Here is a 16,514-nt window from a genome sequence, read left to right as displayed (position 1 = left end):
TGGTTTTTTTTAACCACATAACTAAGTTCAGTTATCTGAGGCTTAAAGTCCCATTAAGCCTCAGAAATGCTTTCATCTTTGTGTCGCCTCTAAGGAATGTGTCCGTCTGTATGTCCTTCCGTCCGTCCGTCTGTCTCTCCGGGCGAACATCAAATGGTCTATGAGCTTCATTCCGTCCATAATTTCAGTTAAAAAAGGAGGAAATCCCATAAAATCCGACTGGTTTATGTGATAATTTTATTGGTTTATGGGGAAAATGCCACATTAAGATCAAAGAAAAAGCACATAAACCTCAAATGTTTGCACGCCCGTCTTTGCGTCCGTCATAAAACTTGTCCCGACTTTTCCTCAGAAACAGTTACTACTGGTACAATTCTTTGCTGAGTTATTGCGCATATTCTTCAATCAATTTGTATAATTAATTTTCAATTGAAACAGGATGCCGATTCCTTGTACATGTACGGAGAGATGGATTTTACGGATATAGAGAAATGGGAGTTCAAACGAGCCGACGTTATATTTGAATCGTTGATCACTTCAGGACATTTTGCCGATATATATTTAGCTACAAATCAGAAAACAGGATTAACTGTTGTGGCTAAAACTCTGAAAAGTAATGTTTATGAAATATTTAATAAATCTTTGTATGATGAAGAACATTCCTTTAAATAGAATTATTTAATTATAATTATCTTTTTATACTTTTCATAGCAACCTGATCACAGAAAATCAGAGACACGTCATAGATTTCATTTGTGTTTAGAATCAAAAGAGGTAAACTTATAAATGGTATTGAATCAATAGTAAATTTGTCATCAATGTAATGTTTTATTTCTATATTGTAGAAGGATGTTCTCCACAAGATGAGTTACTGATGAAAGCTAAGATAAACTTTAGCTGTACACAAGTTGGACATCATATAAATGTACTGAATTTTGAAGGCGCCGTAGTATCAGATTCTGAAAGTATGAATGTTTATCCAAGTACTGTATTTAAAAAAAACAGTCGTAACATGGTAGCTTCTGTTATCATAGATTTAATAATGCATGTTTAATATAAGTTAATAATAATTGAATTATTGTTGCGATTCTTGTAGATTATAACTATAATGTATGTATCGTTGGCTGTAAACTATGATAATCACATCGGTAATGTGGATGTGATTTTGGCTACTCTCCAGCTTTTACTGGTTGAGTTAAACATCAGATTCCAATCCTGCACGATTTAAAGCACAAAAGAGCACCAAAGTAGAACCAAAGCTAGCTGGTATATTTCATAACTGATCAATTACATTTTTAGTTGGACAATTTCTGCTTTACGAGTTTTGTTCAAACGGTCAGCTGAGTGAATACCTAGCTACAATGATAAATCAAATAACTGTGGAAACGCACGAAAAACTCCTACGGTTTAGCCTTGGAATAGTCAAAGGAATGGAGTACCTAGCTCAACGGAAGGTATGATTCTTATTTTTGTGTTTACGATTATTTCAGTCATTTTAGAACTTTTGTTAAGTAAAGGTATGTTTAGTTCAGTGGTTTTGTTAACTATGATTCAGCTAAAGCACTTTTAAGCATCATTCAGATCCTTTAAACCTACAGATTAAAAGTGGTGTTTTTTTCCAATATGTACTTGCAAGTTTTTATTTTAATTTTCAGATTGTCCATCGTCGATTGGCGGCTCGCAACATCCTTCTTGATAAGGATTTAGAGGTTAAAATAGCCGGGTTTGGACCTCAGCCACAAATGGAAGATGCTGACGGAAACAGTGGCAAGAAGGTGTGATTATATTAATACCGTATAAATTATAAAATTTATAGTTTATGTCAAAAGCTTAGTCCCATCTGAATGCTCCATCTCTCGTGATTTAAATAAAGGAATGTGCCTCATTCATTATCAACAATTTGAAAAAGCTTATATGATCCAGTTAAGAGCGCTTTTCAATATACTGTGCAATATCCTTAATTACTTACTGCAGTGTTACAGATCTTTTATTCGTATATTATTCAGGAACGCATTCCTATTAAATGGATGGCACCTGAATGTTTGAAAAGTACTGCTGATGCTACTGAAAAGAGTGACGTGTGGTCTTTTGCTGTAGTACTGTGGGAAATCTTTTCTCTTGGTATATTATTTCTTGCATAGCAGACTGGCGTTTCCGTTAGTTTTACCCATGCCGGAAATTTCATCTGGCATGGGGGGTTCCAGATGAGTCGCGTGCTGTACAATGGCACGCTTAGGATGACGTCATTTTACCGTTATGAATGAAGTTGCAATTTCATACGCTGTTGTAAGAAAGTAGTTACGGTTGTCATGATATAAATTTCTATTGAAAATAAAGATAAAGAATTTAAAATATAATGGAATATGGTAGAATATGCAAGAAAAAATATCTGACATATGTTTGCGGTTCGGATCGGAACATCCGTCCCTCGGTTACCCGCCCATGGGCTGTAACTCGGCAAGCCTCGTTACCGCCCAATGGGCGGGTCACCTCGGGACGGATATTCCGATCCGAACCGAAACATATGACAGATATTATTATTATTAATATGAAATATTCCGTCTGAAAACGTCATTAACACAATACAATGAATACATGTATTTTTTATCATCATCATCTTTTACATCTTTAAGTACACTTTTCTTAAAAGATTGATTCATTAAACTACTTTATTTGGGATTTTAAATTTGTATTGAAAAATTGTAGCAACATTTGTATTCATACGACAAGAACTATTCACGATTAAGTTTATCGAGATTTTACGTGAATATGATATACAGGCACATTTGTGTTGATCATGAAACAAATTATGATACTAAAAGATATGATTAAAACTTTCAGGTGAAAAACCATACGAGAAATTCAGTGGGCGGGATATCCCAGGAAAGTTAAAAGAGGGCTACAGGTTACCCAAACCAGAGCAATGTGAAGATAAGTGAGTATATTCGAAAGTTGTAAAAGTACGATAACTCCTGTAAAACATTTATATACATGTAATTCACAGTATATTATACGTATTGTCAAGGTTATTTTTTGTCTTTAGAATTATACTTTGTCTTTGTTAAGTGTTTCTTTAAAAAAAAACAGAAGATGCACACGTGTATTTAAGTCACTTCTTAGTTATTTTTAATCTATTTTTCTTTACTATAAAACCATACATTGTTGTTTATTTATAGAAGTACTTTGTAGAATAAACAATATGTTCCTAATTAAAGAAAAACAGTACCCAGGTAGTCCAAAATTATTTTCCAAAAAGTTTTAATTATTTTATTTTATTTTAGATGGTATAATATCATGAAACGGGCATGGTCGGTATCACCAAAAGATAGGCCGACATTCACTGACATGAAGCACGATATTGAAGGCGAATTTACCCAGGCGACCAAGGCTGACTACTATTATTCAAATCACTAAGAGCTGTGATTATATCATCGAATCACGTGATTTCGTGTATTCAAATGAAGAAATGATAAACTTTTAAACTATACATTTATTTTACTTAACCTATACATGCTGATTTTAGAAGCCAAAAATTCCTTTTACAAAATCATATGAATCTCAATCACAATGTTACCATGGCGGATATAACATATTCTACGATACAGAAAAATTGCTTCATTTACAATTTACAAAATAAGGAAAAAACAAGCAATATGTAGCAATGATTTTAGAAGTACTGTAATATATACTACTTTGACTTTAATGAATAGTTTGACATTTATTAGCTCACCAGAGCCGAAGGCTATTAGTATCAAAGGGGTTGCTCCGGCGTCCGTCGTCCGTCGTCAACAATCGTCTTCTTCTCTGAAACTACAAGGCAGATTTACTTCAAATTTGGTCTGTAGCATCCTTGTGACAGTCACACTTGGATTTGCTCATATCATTCCAATTGGCCCCTTTTAGGGGTCAGCAGAGCTAAAAATAGAAAAACCTGTAAACATCTTCTTCTACAGAACTAATTGATGGATGATCACCAAACTTTGTCTGTAGCATTCTTAGGTATTCTGTTATCAAGTTTGCTCATATTAATTTGATTGGCCCCTTTTAGGGGTCACTAGGGCTAAAAATATTAAAACCTTTAAACATCTTCTTCTACAGAACTAATTGATGGATGATCACCAAACTTTGTCTGTAGCATTCTTGGGTAGTCTTTTATCAAGTTTGCTCATATGAATTTGATTGGCCCCTTTTAGGGGCCGCTTAAGCTAAAAATAGAAATACCTTTAAATGTCATTTTCTACAGAACTAATTGATGGATGATCACCAAACTTTGTCTGTAGCATTGTTAGGTAGTCTTTTATCAAATGTGTTCATATTACATTTGTATTTTGATTGGTCCCTTTTAGGGGTCACTAGGGCTAAAAATAGAAAAACCTTTAAACATCTTCTTCTACAGAACTAATTGATGGATGATCACCAAACTTTGTCTGTAGCATTCTTGGGTAGTCTTTTATCAAGTTTGCTCATATGAATTTGATTGGCCCCTTTTAGGGGCCGCTTAAGCTAAAAATAGAAATACCTTTAAATGTCTATTTCTACAGAACTAATTGATGGATGATCACCAAACTTTGTCTGTAGCATTATTAGGTAGTCTTTTATCAAATGTGTTCATATTACATTTGTATTTTGATTGGCCCCTTTTAGGGGTCACTAGGGCTAAAAATAGAAAAACCTTTAAACATCTTCTTCTACAGAACTATTGGATGGATGATCACCAAACTTTGTCTGTAGCATTCTTGGGTAGTCTTTTATCAAGTTTGCTCATATGAATTTGATTGGCCCCTTTTAGAGACCGCTTAAGCTAAAAATAGAAATACCTTTAAACATCTTCTTCTACAGAACTAATTAATGAATGATCACCAAACTTGGTCTGTAGCATTCTTGTATAGTCTTTTATCAAGTTTGCTCATATTAATTTGATTGGCCCCTTGTAGGGGCCGCTATAGCTAAAAATAGAAAAACCTTTAGACATCTGCTTCTGCAGCCACCATGCTGACCACTACAACCATGCTGACCACTACCACAATGCAGACCACTAACATGTTGTCCACCACCACCATGCGGATCACCACCAACATGCGGACCACCACCTTCATGCTGACCACCACCATGCCGACCACAACCACCATGCAGACCACCACCACCATGTGGATCACCACTGCCATGCGGACCACCGCCAACATGCGGACCACCACAAACATGTGGACCACCATGATGTGGACCACCACCACCTTGTGGGCCACCACCACCATGTGGACGGCCACCACCATGTGGACCACCACCACCATGTGGACCTCCACCGCCATGAGGACCACCGCCAACATGCGCACCTTCACCACCATGTGGACAGCCACCAACATCATGCGGACCACCACCATGCGGACCACCACCACCATGGGGACCACCACCAACATGTGGACCGCCACCAACATGTGGACCAAAACCACCATGGGGACCACCATGCGGACCGCCACCACCATGCGGACCACCACCACCATGTGGACCTCCACAGCCATGAGGACCACTGCCAACATGCGGACCGCCACCACCATGCGGACCACCACCACCATGGTGATCACCACCGTTACCATGCGGATCACCACCACCATACGCATTGATATATAAAAATATAAATGCGTATATATATATATATATGTATTAGATATTCATAATATATAGACAAAAGTAATGTGACAAGACTTACCGATTAAATTTATAAAAAGGAACCTTTTTAATTTGTTCAAACATTTCTTTGTTTGCTTTAAGAAAAAGTAAAAAGTCGAGCGTTGCCCCAACCTGGTGGTGGCTCTTTATTTTTTGTGCTATTTTAGTATCAGTTTCAATTACACGTTATCACTTGTTGAAAGTAATTTTGCACTGTTTCATACAGTGTATGTAAAGTTGTTTGCATGTTCACTGAATACATTTCATCAAAACAACATTTTGCCTTTTTCCTCTATGTAGTTAAAGATACAATTTTTCCCATTTCTATTAAAGAGAAAGATAATTAACCTGAAATGTTAACTTTCTGGTCAAGTTGACTAGTAATAGTATACCTATGTTATCTTAAATAAATATTGACCGGTGGTGTCATCCTGACAAACAGTATACATGTATATCTAAATAATGAGATTATAAGATTATTATTTTTTTAGTTAATTAAAAAAAAAGAAAAATCGCAATTTTGAAAAAAATCATAGGCAAATTTTATCACAAATTAATGGATGGATGATCACCAAACTTGGTTCCTATCATTTTTACTGTCAAGAAAAAAAATCAGTGTTGGGAAACCTTATAACTGGAGAGGCAAGTTGAAGTTGACCTGGACTTTCTACAAGTTTATTTTTTTAAAAATGTTTCTATAATAACTGAAAAACAGTTGTTTCTGGTGAGCGATTCAGGGCCATCATGGCCTTCTTGTATTATTATACTTGTATTAATCAACCTGTATCTTTTCTTATGCAGCTATATGGATTGCTTAATGCTTTAAATATAAATTTGATTTAATGTACTTATCCAAGAGTGTGATTCTTAGTTTAATCTTAGTGTAATTAATAACATATCAAGTGTGCCGAATGTTTAATTGATAAGCTGCGTGTTGAATGTCGTTTAAAAACGTTAATCCGTTAAACACACTTTGTGTTTATGATTCCCTCAGTGTCTATAAAATAATATTAATATCAAACAATATGTTACAAATGTATGAGTGCGATTAATTTCAGTACTCTTTTAATGATATTGTTTTTGTCCGCCAATAATGAGAAACATCAGCGGTGGCTTTATCTGATTTCAAACAGTAAAATATCATTGGCTGTTCGTATTAATATTTTATGTAAAATAATTGGTTATTCTGTGCGTGCGTGTGTGCGCACTTGTGTGAAATTTAAGTTAAATTGTATGTGTAATTTGATTTTTATAATTTACTTTCATTTGTTTTGAGTACTTTTTAAGAAAATGTTTGAATGATCCTGTTATATAAATATTACATACATTCAGATTCAACGCGAAATCATTCAATGATAAATGGTGTGTGCCTGGTTTATTCCAGTTTGTTTAATATGAAAAGTATCTGAAGTATTCCATTATTTGTCAAAATTCTTTTAAGCGATGTTAATATCGCTATCCATCTGAGAATTAACTTTGGTCATCTTTGTGTTTTTGAAAAGAAGGCGTGCCGTAATGCATCATCTCTTTAATAATTAAACGTTTAAGAAACAAGGGCATAGCTCCCAACAGGGATTTTATTTAGCGATATATGTTTGGGATATACTATTTCTTAAAGGCCCATTATGCCTTAGGAATGCAATAATATTTATTTCTCAAAAACTTTCTATCTTTGGTATCTTGTCATAGTTTCAAAAACAGAACTCATATGCCATGCACATAAACAATATTTTGCTTATTTTGCTCTGTTTGCAAATGGTATATTTAGTAAATTATTATTTTGTAAGGAAGTCAAAATATTACATCGTTTTCATTTTCTACCTTTATGACACATTATCGATGTCCAGCGCTACTTTTTCAGTTGTTTAATATCTAACATGCTCTTAATCCTTTAATAAAACATTATCAAACACATGTTGGCATTTCTAAAGAATTAAAAAATATGGATTTCCAGGGCATAATGTGTCTTTAAGTATTTTTTTGCAGATCAGACTGGATTATCTACCCCCATGTAAGACAAGTCGCGTGCTTTAAATGACATTATTGCCGCACGCCTTTAATGATATGCCCGAAAGAATTTCAGGCATACTATGTTATACCCCCTGGCGTCCGTCTGTCTGTCCGTCCGTTAGCAATTTGGTTTTCGGAGCATACCTTAAGTTCCAGTTGGCCCACAATATTCAAACTTCATAGGATGATTGTCCATACTGGGTAGAATACCCCTATTGATTTCGGGGTCAAAGGTAAAAGTCACTATTACCTTAAAACTGAACACAGTTTCCGGAGCATAACTTAAGTTCCATTTGGCCCACAATTTTCAGACATCATAGGATGATTGTCCATATTAGGAAAAAAGACCCCTATTGATTTTAGGGTCACAAGGTCAAAGGTCAAGGTTACTATTACCTTAAAACTGAAAAACTGTTTTCTGAGCATAACTTAAGTTTCATTTTGCCAACAATATTCAAACTTCATAGGATGATTGTCCATGTTGGGTATAAGACCCCTTTTTGTTTTGGAGTCACAAGGTCAAAGGTCAATGTCACTATATCCTTAAAACTGAAAACAGTTTCCGGAGCATAACTTAAGTTCCATTTGGCCATAATATCCAAACTTCATAGAATGATTGTCCATGTTGGGTGGAAGACCCCTATTGATTTTGGGGTCACAAGGTCATGGTCACTATTACCTTAAAAATGAAAATAGTTTCCGGAACAGAACTTAAGTTCCATTTGGCCCACAATATTCAAATTTCATAGGATGATTGTCCATATTGGGTCGAAGACCCCAATTGATTTTAGGGTTATGAGGTAAAAGGTCAGGTTCACAATGATCTTTACACTGAAAGTTGTGATTTCTGGAGCATAACTTAAGTTCCATTTGGCCCACAGTGTTCAATTTTAATAGGATGATTGTCAATTGAGTAGAAGACTCCTATTAACTTTTGGATCACAAGGTCAATGCTTTTTTGTGTCCATCCGTCGTAGCATTTATACTTACAAGATAACACTTTGATGTTGGTGCTTTTGAAACAGGAACTGTTTATATATGAAGGTTCTTCAGCTATAAAGATGACGATTTTTGAAGGAGGTAATACTTTATTTAATTCCCATGTCTTACAAATGCTTCATTCTTACTAAAAAACACTTTCGGGCATATAAGGCTCCGCCTAGCGGTGCTCTTGTGAAGTAATTGCGGTCTTAGGATGACCTCACTTAAAATTGTAACTTCATACGCTACTATGAAAAAAATGTGCGTAATGAGAATATCAGTTTTCGTAGTTTCTGTTCTGAAAATAAGTGATATGTAATATGCAAGAAAAAGAATCAAATACCGGTTGTCGGCGCAGACGGGAATATCTAGCTGTCGGGTAACGGTCTAACGGAACTTCGACAGAGTCTCGTTACCGCCGTAAACAGTCACCCTCGAGCTAGATATTCCGGTCTGTACCGGCAGCCGGTGTAAGATTCCTATAGCCTATAACATGTGTGGTTTTACGTTAAAATTTATTTTATTCATTGCTTTGTTTTGCAGTCTTATTTTTGCATTGATTCTTGTTTTGCTTTATTTTTGCAATGAATGCTAATCAGGTTCCTCATTCATGGTTTACATCAAAATTTGACTTTTTGGGTGGATGTTTGATGAAAAAGAAACTACTATTTGAAATTTGTGTTCATGTACAGAAAGAAAGAAAAGGGATCAAATACTCAAATTCCAAATTCCAAAAATCTTTTATCATATTTCTCACATTTTAGCTGTGTTCAATGATCGCGTTTCACGACCGCCTTTAAATTTTTGTTTTCAATTTGTTAAATTTTTGTAATAAATGTTATTTCTTAGGGAATATAGTGTTTTTCTTCTCTCTTAAAGCAGCGAGAATAGTTCATTGTTTACGCTGTAATTGATCAAAGTATATGTCGGTAAACATACAAACGACGTTTGGTTATATGTAGTCGCTTATATTTAGTTAAGTATTTATGTAGATGTACCTAGGAATAAACGAGCTTTCTTATAGTCCAGATTGTTGTTTTCTGTTACACCAACTTCACGTTGGTTACTATACACCTATTCCACGTTGGTTACTATCAACAAAAACCAAGATAGACATACACACACTAACGAACACTGCAATAAATGCATGGTAATCATGGCGTTCAACGAACAAAATACACCGGCATCACATCGTATTAATAATACTTGCATAAAACAACCATATTTTGGAATTTTTGGAAATTATTATTCCATATGTATAGAATAAATGACAAAATAAATCACATCGTATCAATAATACTTGCACAAAACAATCATATTTAGGAATTTTTGGAAATTATTATTGCATATGTATAGAATAAATGACAAAAAATAATTACAACGCAGACGGCGGTGGATTCAATTGCATCGCAGTGTGGAGGTAAGTCTTAGTCATGGTCGTTATCGTCGAAGTCATGGTCATAAAAGTTGTAGTCGCAAAAGTTGTAGTTGTAACTGCCCTCGTTGCCTAAAATTCATATTACTAGTAGCGGAACTGAAAGTTGTAACTGTATTTGAAATCGTAAAAGAATAATCGTTCATTACATGTGGTACATGTCGTCTTCGCCGTTGAAAACGACTCGTAGTCGTAAAAGTCGTAGAATTCGTAGTTGTGACAGCACACTGGCCATAGCTTTCGCACAGGCGGTGGGTCCATCGCAGCGGCGGTGGAGTATTCGTTGCAGAATTGAAGCAGTGGATTGATGTTGTCGTTAAGTTTATGACTGAATTTTACTTCATGTTTTAATTTTTTGCGAGAAACACCTAGTGAGACTGGATCCAACATATTTACTCTTACAACTTATTTCACGCACACGGTGCAATTTATTGCCATTTACGCAAACCCTTCTGTACAGTTTGACGAGTGGACGCCACTTTAGCTTTATTTTGGTTTAAACAGTACAAATGTATGCAAAACGACACCTATATACACCGGCATTACATCGTATTAATAATACTTGCACAAAACAACCTTATTTTGGAACTTTTGAAAATTGTTATTGCACATGTATAGAATAAATGACCAAAAATAAATACAACGCAGACGGCGGTGGATTCAATTGCATCGCAGTGTGGTGGGCGGATAGCATTTATTTAATATTTAGGGTAAAGTTTGACATATAATGTACTTTTCAATCGAGAACAACCTTTTTACTCACTTTGACCCCAGAAAAAAGTGTATATTTGGTGTTTAAAACAATATAGTTATATATACAAATATCTGAGTACCGCTTCCATTTGCCTTCCATTTGGCAGGTTTTATCATAAAATAGTTCACATTCAACAAACTATTTTGTTTTATTACTGAAGTATTTTGTTGTTTGAATAGATGTCGATTTTGAGTTTGTTCAACATTCCAGTTGAATTGCACAGTAAGGTAAGAACATATCATTATATTAATACATTGTACATTTATTTCCTTCAAGGATCATGCACTTGGGAACCAGTAATGAAGAAGAACCAAGGCCCGGCTGAAACTAGGAGTTATTACACCTGACCTTGATTCACCACCGAAAGGAATTTACCAGTGCACATGAATTCCATAAATGTGATAAATAAAATGTTTTAACAAGACAAAAAAGCACGTGTCAGACATTTATATATAGCGCGTGATCACATGTTATCATATACACATGCCGAATTATGACTTATCAAAAGCAGTAGGGAACTTCCGGCCGTGCATATAGTTTTGCATTATGGCATATATGAGTTATACAAACATAAGGTTAAAACATGTTAATGGCGTTTTCGAGATTAAAATATTATTAGTAATAAAGATTTTTACAGGTTATTTTATTAGTAATATGGCCATATATAAAGCGTGACGTTTATATGGAGTTTTAATACGTAGGAATTTTTTCGCAACAAAACGACAAAACCGGTGTTAAATAGCCGATCAACACCACTCAGACCGATATTATTTCGATTCTAACAAGACAAATAAGGCTATTTTTCAAGCGGTGATTACTACGGCTGCCGATTTTCTATTTCACAACCTAAGGAAACAAAAGAAATAATAAGAAAAAAGCTACTACCTATCTGTTCATTAATGACTTTATCAATAAAAATGACTTATTGTTGCCTTAAAAAGACTTTGTAAATTTTTTAATCGAGGGAGTAAAAATCTGAAACAAAATCACGAGGAGTATTAGAATATTAGTAATACGTTTTTTGACATGTTTATATGGCCCTTATAAACGGTTATATTGCAAACAACTGTATATACGGCCATATAATCTGTATGATATATATATAAGGAATTTATAATACAGCAAGCATTTTTTCAGAAAAAAAAACCAGTGAGATTTCTTCATAATGATATACATGTATATACAGCCGTATTTAAACTATATAACGCCACGATTGTCCAATGTAAAGCGACGTAACACACCTGCAGTATTATAAACACATATAGGCAGAATTAAAGAATATAGTCTTATAACTTGGCATGATGTTAGAATATGAAAAAAGAAACAGTTAAAGCGAAAACAACTTAGGGGTCACGAATCTTGTTTTGTGTATGAGATTTTTTTCTCATTTGGGGTTATTCCAGGGGCAGATAACTTATACATACGTATGATTTTTTTTACCCCTTTTGTTATGTTTTTCATTACTTTTTTATACAATTGAAAAAAAAATCCATAAAATATTTCATTACCTTATTTTTAAATCTTATTATAGGTGCTTTAAATTCATTAAAAATATGCCATATTTGAGACAGTTTTTCTTCAATAAATGTTAAATTTAAAATTTAAAAAAAAGAAGAAAATTAAAGCTATATAACGCACAGGTGTTTGCAAAATGTAACAGATAGATTAACTTTTTCTCGAATAACACTCCCGCTGTAAAGATAAAATTTATATAAATTGGTGTTCTCAGTATGATAATATATCACAGTGACATTCAAAACAGAGATTGTTCTTCGTATTTAAGAATTATGCTCTGTGAATCTTAACGAGTATCCCTTTACTATGTTTGTATGACAAAGCCTGAAACTCACGGCCTTCTTAAGTCGTCGTGTTTGCATAAATGGCAATGAATTGCACTATGTGCATGAAATAAGTTGTAAGAGTGCAAAATATTATGTGGGATCTCGTCTCACCAGGTGTTTCCAGTAAATATTAAAACATAATAACAAAATTCAGTCATAAACTTTTATCCACCGCTGCTGCGATGGATCCACCGCTTCTGCCGTGGCCGTAGATGATTGAGTAATCTTGTAGGTGTTTTCGAGATCGAGGTCCTCGTTGTTGTTACCATAAAATACATAGAAGCAGTGGCCGTGGTCGAGTAGGAGAAGTCGTAGATATTGTACTTTTTAACTTTATTATTTTCCTAATTCAATATCCGGTAATTTGTATAGGTATAGCCTGCAATACTGCTAGAATTAAACACTATATGTTCAGTAACAATACAATCTATTGATTACTATTGATAAGGCATGTTTGATAATTAAATATAAGTTTTAGGAAAGTTTTTAATATTGAAATTAAAGAAATAATTACTCTAAGAAAACACATTCAAAAGTTTGCGAATCTGCCGACACAATATATTCTACTTCATGATGATATTGTGAACAATGGCTGTTTTCATTGAAAAGCCTCCTGTTTCAAGTTCAAACTGCTATGAAACTATAAAAAATGCTTCAACACTGATCAAACTTGGCAAAAATAGCCTGGACTGCCATTTGTAACAGCCAGTTCATAAATTTCCTGTTACAATGACATCGGGGGATATCTAAAAATGCCCCAAAATCACTATTTTGCGTTGACTTTTTTCCATTAAAACTGATTTCAAAGTGCTGCAACTTATCAATGGATTGAGTCAAAAACTTTTCACCGTTGGTTGCACGTTACGTTAAGATCGAACTTAAGCCCTTTTTAGCCTGTCACAACTCCAAGATTTTCTTGGCGATGATGGGGGCTGCTGCCCCGACCCCCACTCCAAACAATAAATTCGATTGTTAATTCATGTATGTCTGGTTTAAATATAGGGTATACAAACTGGTTTGCCAGTGTACGAGGTCTTTAAGAAAATCTCGTTTTATATGTTTGGTTAAACCCTTCAGGCGTAAATCAAAATTATGTTATTGTTGTTTTAAAACAGACATTAATGGAGAATGGAGAGCTAGTATACTCTCTAATAATGCATTATTTTTATATAAATCGGTTAAGGACAGTTTAAGTATGTCACATTATTTAGAAAATGTTTTGTTTGTTTTTTTTTCGATAAGAATTTGAATCACGAGAAACTTGTAGTTTAAGTTATATCGAAATGGTAGAACCGAATGATATAAGTGTTCTCAACTTATACTTTTTGCCATGCCATAGACGCTTGAGCAACATTTTTAATATATATCTCCTATGTTTATATGCTGAATTTACATATATAATAAATATAAATAATTACATGTTATGGGAAAGGAATTTTTTGTTTGTTTAAAGAGTCATTAAGATATACCCAGCCACGTAATTTTATTTTGGGGGATTTTATGTAGAAAATCCCCAGTTTTATACTGTGGATATTGGAAACTTGCATGAATAAATTGTAAACTATACGTATGACTTCACACCTAAGAAATGGAGCTTATATTTCAAAGGCTTTATTATGCAGCTGAAAGAAATCTTCATACAAATGAAAAACACTGCTTTTAAACCTTCAAAACATGAAACCATATCTTTTATCTAAAATCTACTTTTAAATTATTGCTTTACCTATTGTATAGATATAGCAGATATACTGTATACTGTAATACATGTTACGGCTTCGGACTAGCTGGCGAGTATTTCATAGCTTTTCATGACGAATTTCTATCGTAAGAAAAATCTAACGATAAATCTCATTTTCACAAAATATCTTAACACAGGATTAAGTGCAAAAACTCTCGTAACATTACGATATGTGTTCCCCATTCGTTAAGTCGTGTAACATGTTTTCTCTCATAAGTAAAATAGCACGCATCTTTTATTTAAACAGAACAAAAACAAACAAAATAAATGGACGGGTCAATATATGCGAACATTATGTTGAAAATAACACAAATCAAATTATAATTATTTTTTAAAATCAATTCTCTAAGACCAATAAATTATTTTCAATCTAGATAGAAAACGTATCAGTTTATATAACCATTTTCTTGTCAATTTGAATGTTTTAAGGATAACATGATTGTTTTCAAAACATATATCAAGCTCTTCATCAACAGATTTTAAAACCGGAAACTGATACATATGTATAGTGCTTGCGCATCAATAATATAACCTAAACGTTGCTATGGTCGTTTTTTATCGTAAAATTTATGTTAAGTGAATTTTCTATCTTAACTTAAATAAATTTTCTTTAAAATGACTTAATGACTGATGATTATCTCAAGTCAAAAACTTTAAATAGCTCTTACGGTATTTTTAATGTAACAATTACATGTATTATTGAGAAGCCTAGCCCTATCTAAACTTTCTACCTTCTTTGAATCTGTTAAGATATCTATGAATGCAAAATATTCATAACGTTTAAAGTTATATGCTAAGATTTATGTTAAGATTCATATTTGTTCAATGAGTTTGAAATAGTTCACAGTCCTTACCACGTACAACATATATTATTTACGCTTTTATGATGTATTATTCTCCTTTTCTAAAAGAGATTAGAAAAGTGGTTATCATTGAAAGTTCGGTAACTGTGGAAAATAGCAATTGCATTCGAAACGCATGTAATTTGTAAATAATTTTTGAAAGTATATAGGATGTAAGTGAACTCATTAATAGAGACGATCCAAAAATTAATTTAACTTTAAAGCAATATAAATGCGTCAAAGACAACCGACTCTCGCCATTGAAATATTAAATAAAAAAGACAGTTTAATGAGTTTTTGTTTATATTGAAAAAAATGTGAAGGTAAAAAGAATTAGTATCAAAGAAATCGCATAATAAAAAAATATTTGAAAAACATTACATTTTTGATATCCGATTAGAATGTGTATGCTTAAACATACCATTTGAATGATTCAGTGCTTGTAAGTTAAACTCTAATGCATATACATATTTTAATCTTACGAAATACGTACATAAGTATTTGGACCGACCGACAAGGAAGTTACGGCAAAAGAGACATTTCGTTTCATTTGGAATTGGGCAGCTACGATGTTTACCTTAGGAATTTTCATAGCGTTCTTTGTGTTTCAAAAAGATTTTAGTGTCGAGTAAGTGTTTTTTCTTCATTTTTTTATTCCATAATTCTAACAATTGTAAATTTTTTTTGTAGTATGTTATTTATTTGTCAGAATTTTAGTTTTCTCCATATTTTGAACGACAAATGTTTTGAAAGTTAATTCATCCATGGTGCCATAATTCTTTTATTTTAAATAACCATAACTACATGTGTATTTGTTCTAATTATTAGTTTTTGGTATATGTAATGAAATTATGCTGGAATTAAAGTATATTTACTGCCTATGCGACTATGTTCTACTAGGCTCCTTGTCGGTGGTCCTGTACTTGAGGATGCGTTCATTGAATGTCGCCCTTCCTTATTATCCCTCGCCGAAAGGCGGCAGGGGATATAGAACTAGTCTCCATCCGTCCGTCCTTCCGTGTTTCTGTCCATCCTTCTGTCCGACATTTTTGTCCGGAGTATATCTCAAAAGTTTTTGAGGTATCAACTTGAAACTTCATAGCAGGATAGATCATATTGAGGAGTAGTGCAGTGCACAAGAATGATAACTCTACCATGCATAATGTTTGAGATATTGCCCATTGTTATTTTTCAAACTTAATTTTTGTCCAGACCATAACTCAAAAAGCCTTTGAGATATCAACATGAA

General features: G+C 33.7%; 2 protein-coding genes across 2 annotated transcripts; one reads left to right on the top strand and one right to left on the bottom strand.

The window, feature by feature from the left end:
• Positions 1-438: 438 nt before the first annotated feature.
• Positions 439-3,703, top strand: LOC132746257 (ephrin type-A receptor 2-like; the record flags this gene model as incomplete). Its single annotated transcript, XM_060735342.1, is given in 7 exon segments — positions 439-613; positions 846-965; positions 1,300-1,454; positions 1,656-1,775; positions 2,007-2,121; positions 2,842-2,935; positions 3,282-3,703. Coding segments are annotated over 7 exon segments (912 nt in total), but the record flags the coding sequence as incomplete, so codon positions are not given.
• LOC132746256 (uncharacterized) lies at positions 3,571-10,325 on the bottom strand. The gene is made up of 3 exons (XM_060735341.1): positions 10,240-10,325; positions 4,963-5,524; positions 3,571-3,594 (listed from the first exon to the last, which is right to left on the bottom strand). Exons 1-3 carry the CDS (start codon positions 10,323-10,325, stop codon positions 3,571-3,573), a joined length of 672 nt encoding a protein of 223 aa, XP_060591324.1.
• Between the last annotated feature and the right edge of the window lie 6,189 nt (positions 10,326-16,514).

This window comes from Ruditapes philippinarum, unplaced genomic scaffold (genome assembly GCF_026571515.1).
Source record: "Ruditapes philippinarum isolate M1 unplaced genomic scaffold, ASM2657151v2 ctg12916_1_1_1_1, whole genome shotgun sequence".
Lineage (NCBI taxonomy): Eukaryota > Metazoa > Mollusca > Bivalvia > Venerida > Veneridae > Ruditapes > Ruditapes philippinarum.
The sequence above is the reverse complement of the archived record's forward strand: the minus strand, read 5'-3'. Positions and strand labels throughout refer to the sequence as shown.

Coding starts and splice junctions, on each gene's coding strand:
- LOC132746256 (XM_060735341.1), bottom strand. CDS start 10,325: ATGGCCAGTGTGCTGTCACAACTACGAATTCTACGACTTTTACGACTA. Junction 5,525..10,239: donor GAAGACGACATGTACCACAT/GTAATGAACGAT, acceptor GCATGTTGGCAG/TGGTCCTCATGGCTGTGGAG. Junction 3,595..4,962: donor GCAGAAGCAGATGTCTAAAG/GTTTTTCTATTT, acceptor TCTGTATCGTAG/AATATGTTATATCCGCCATG.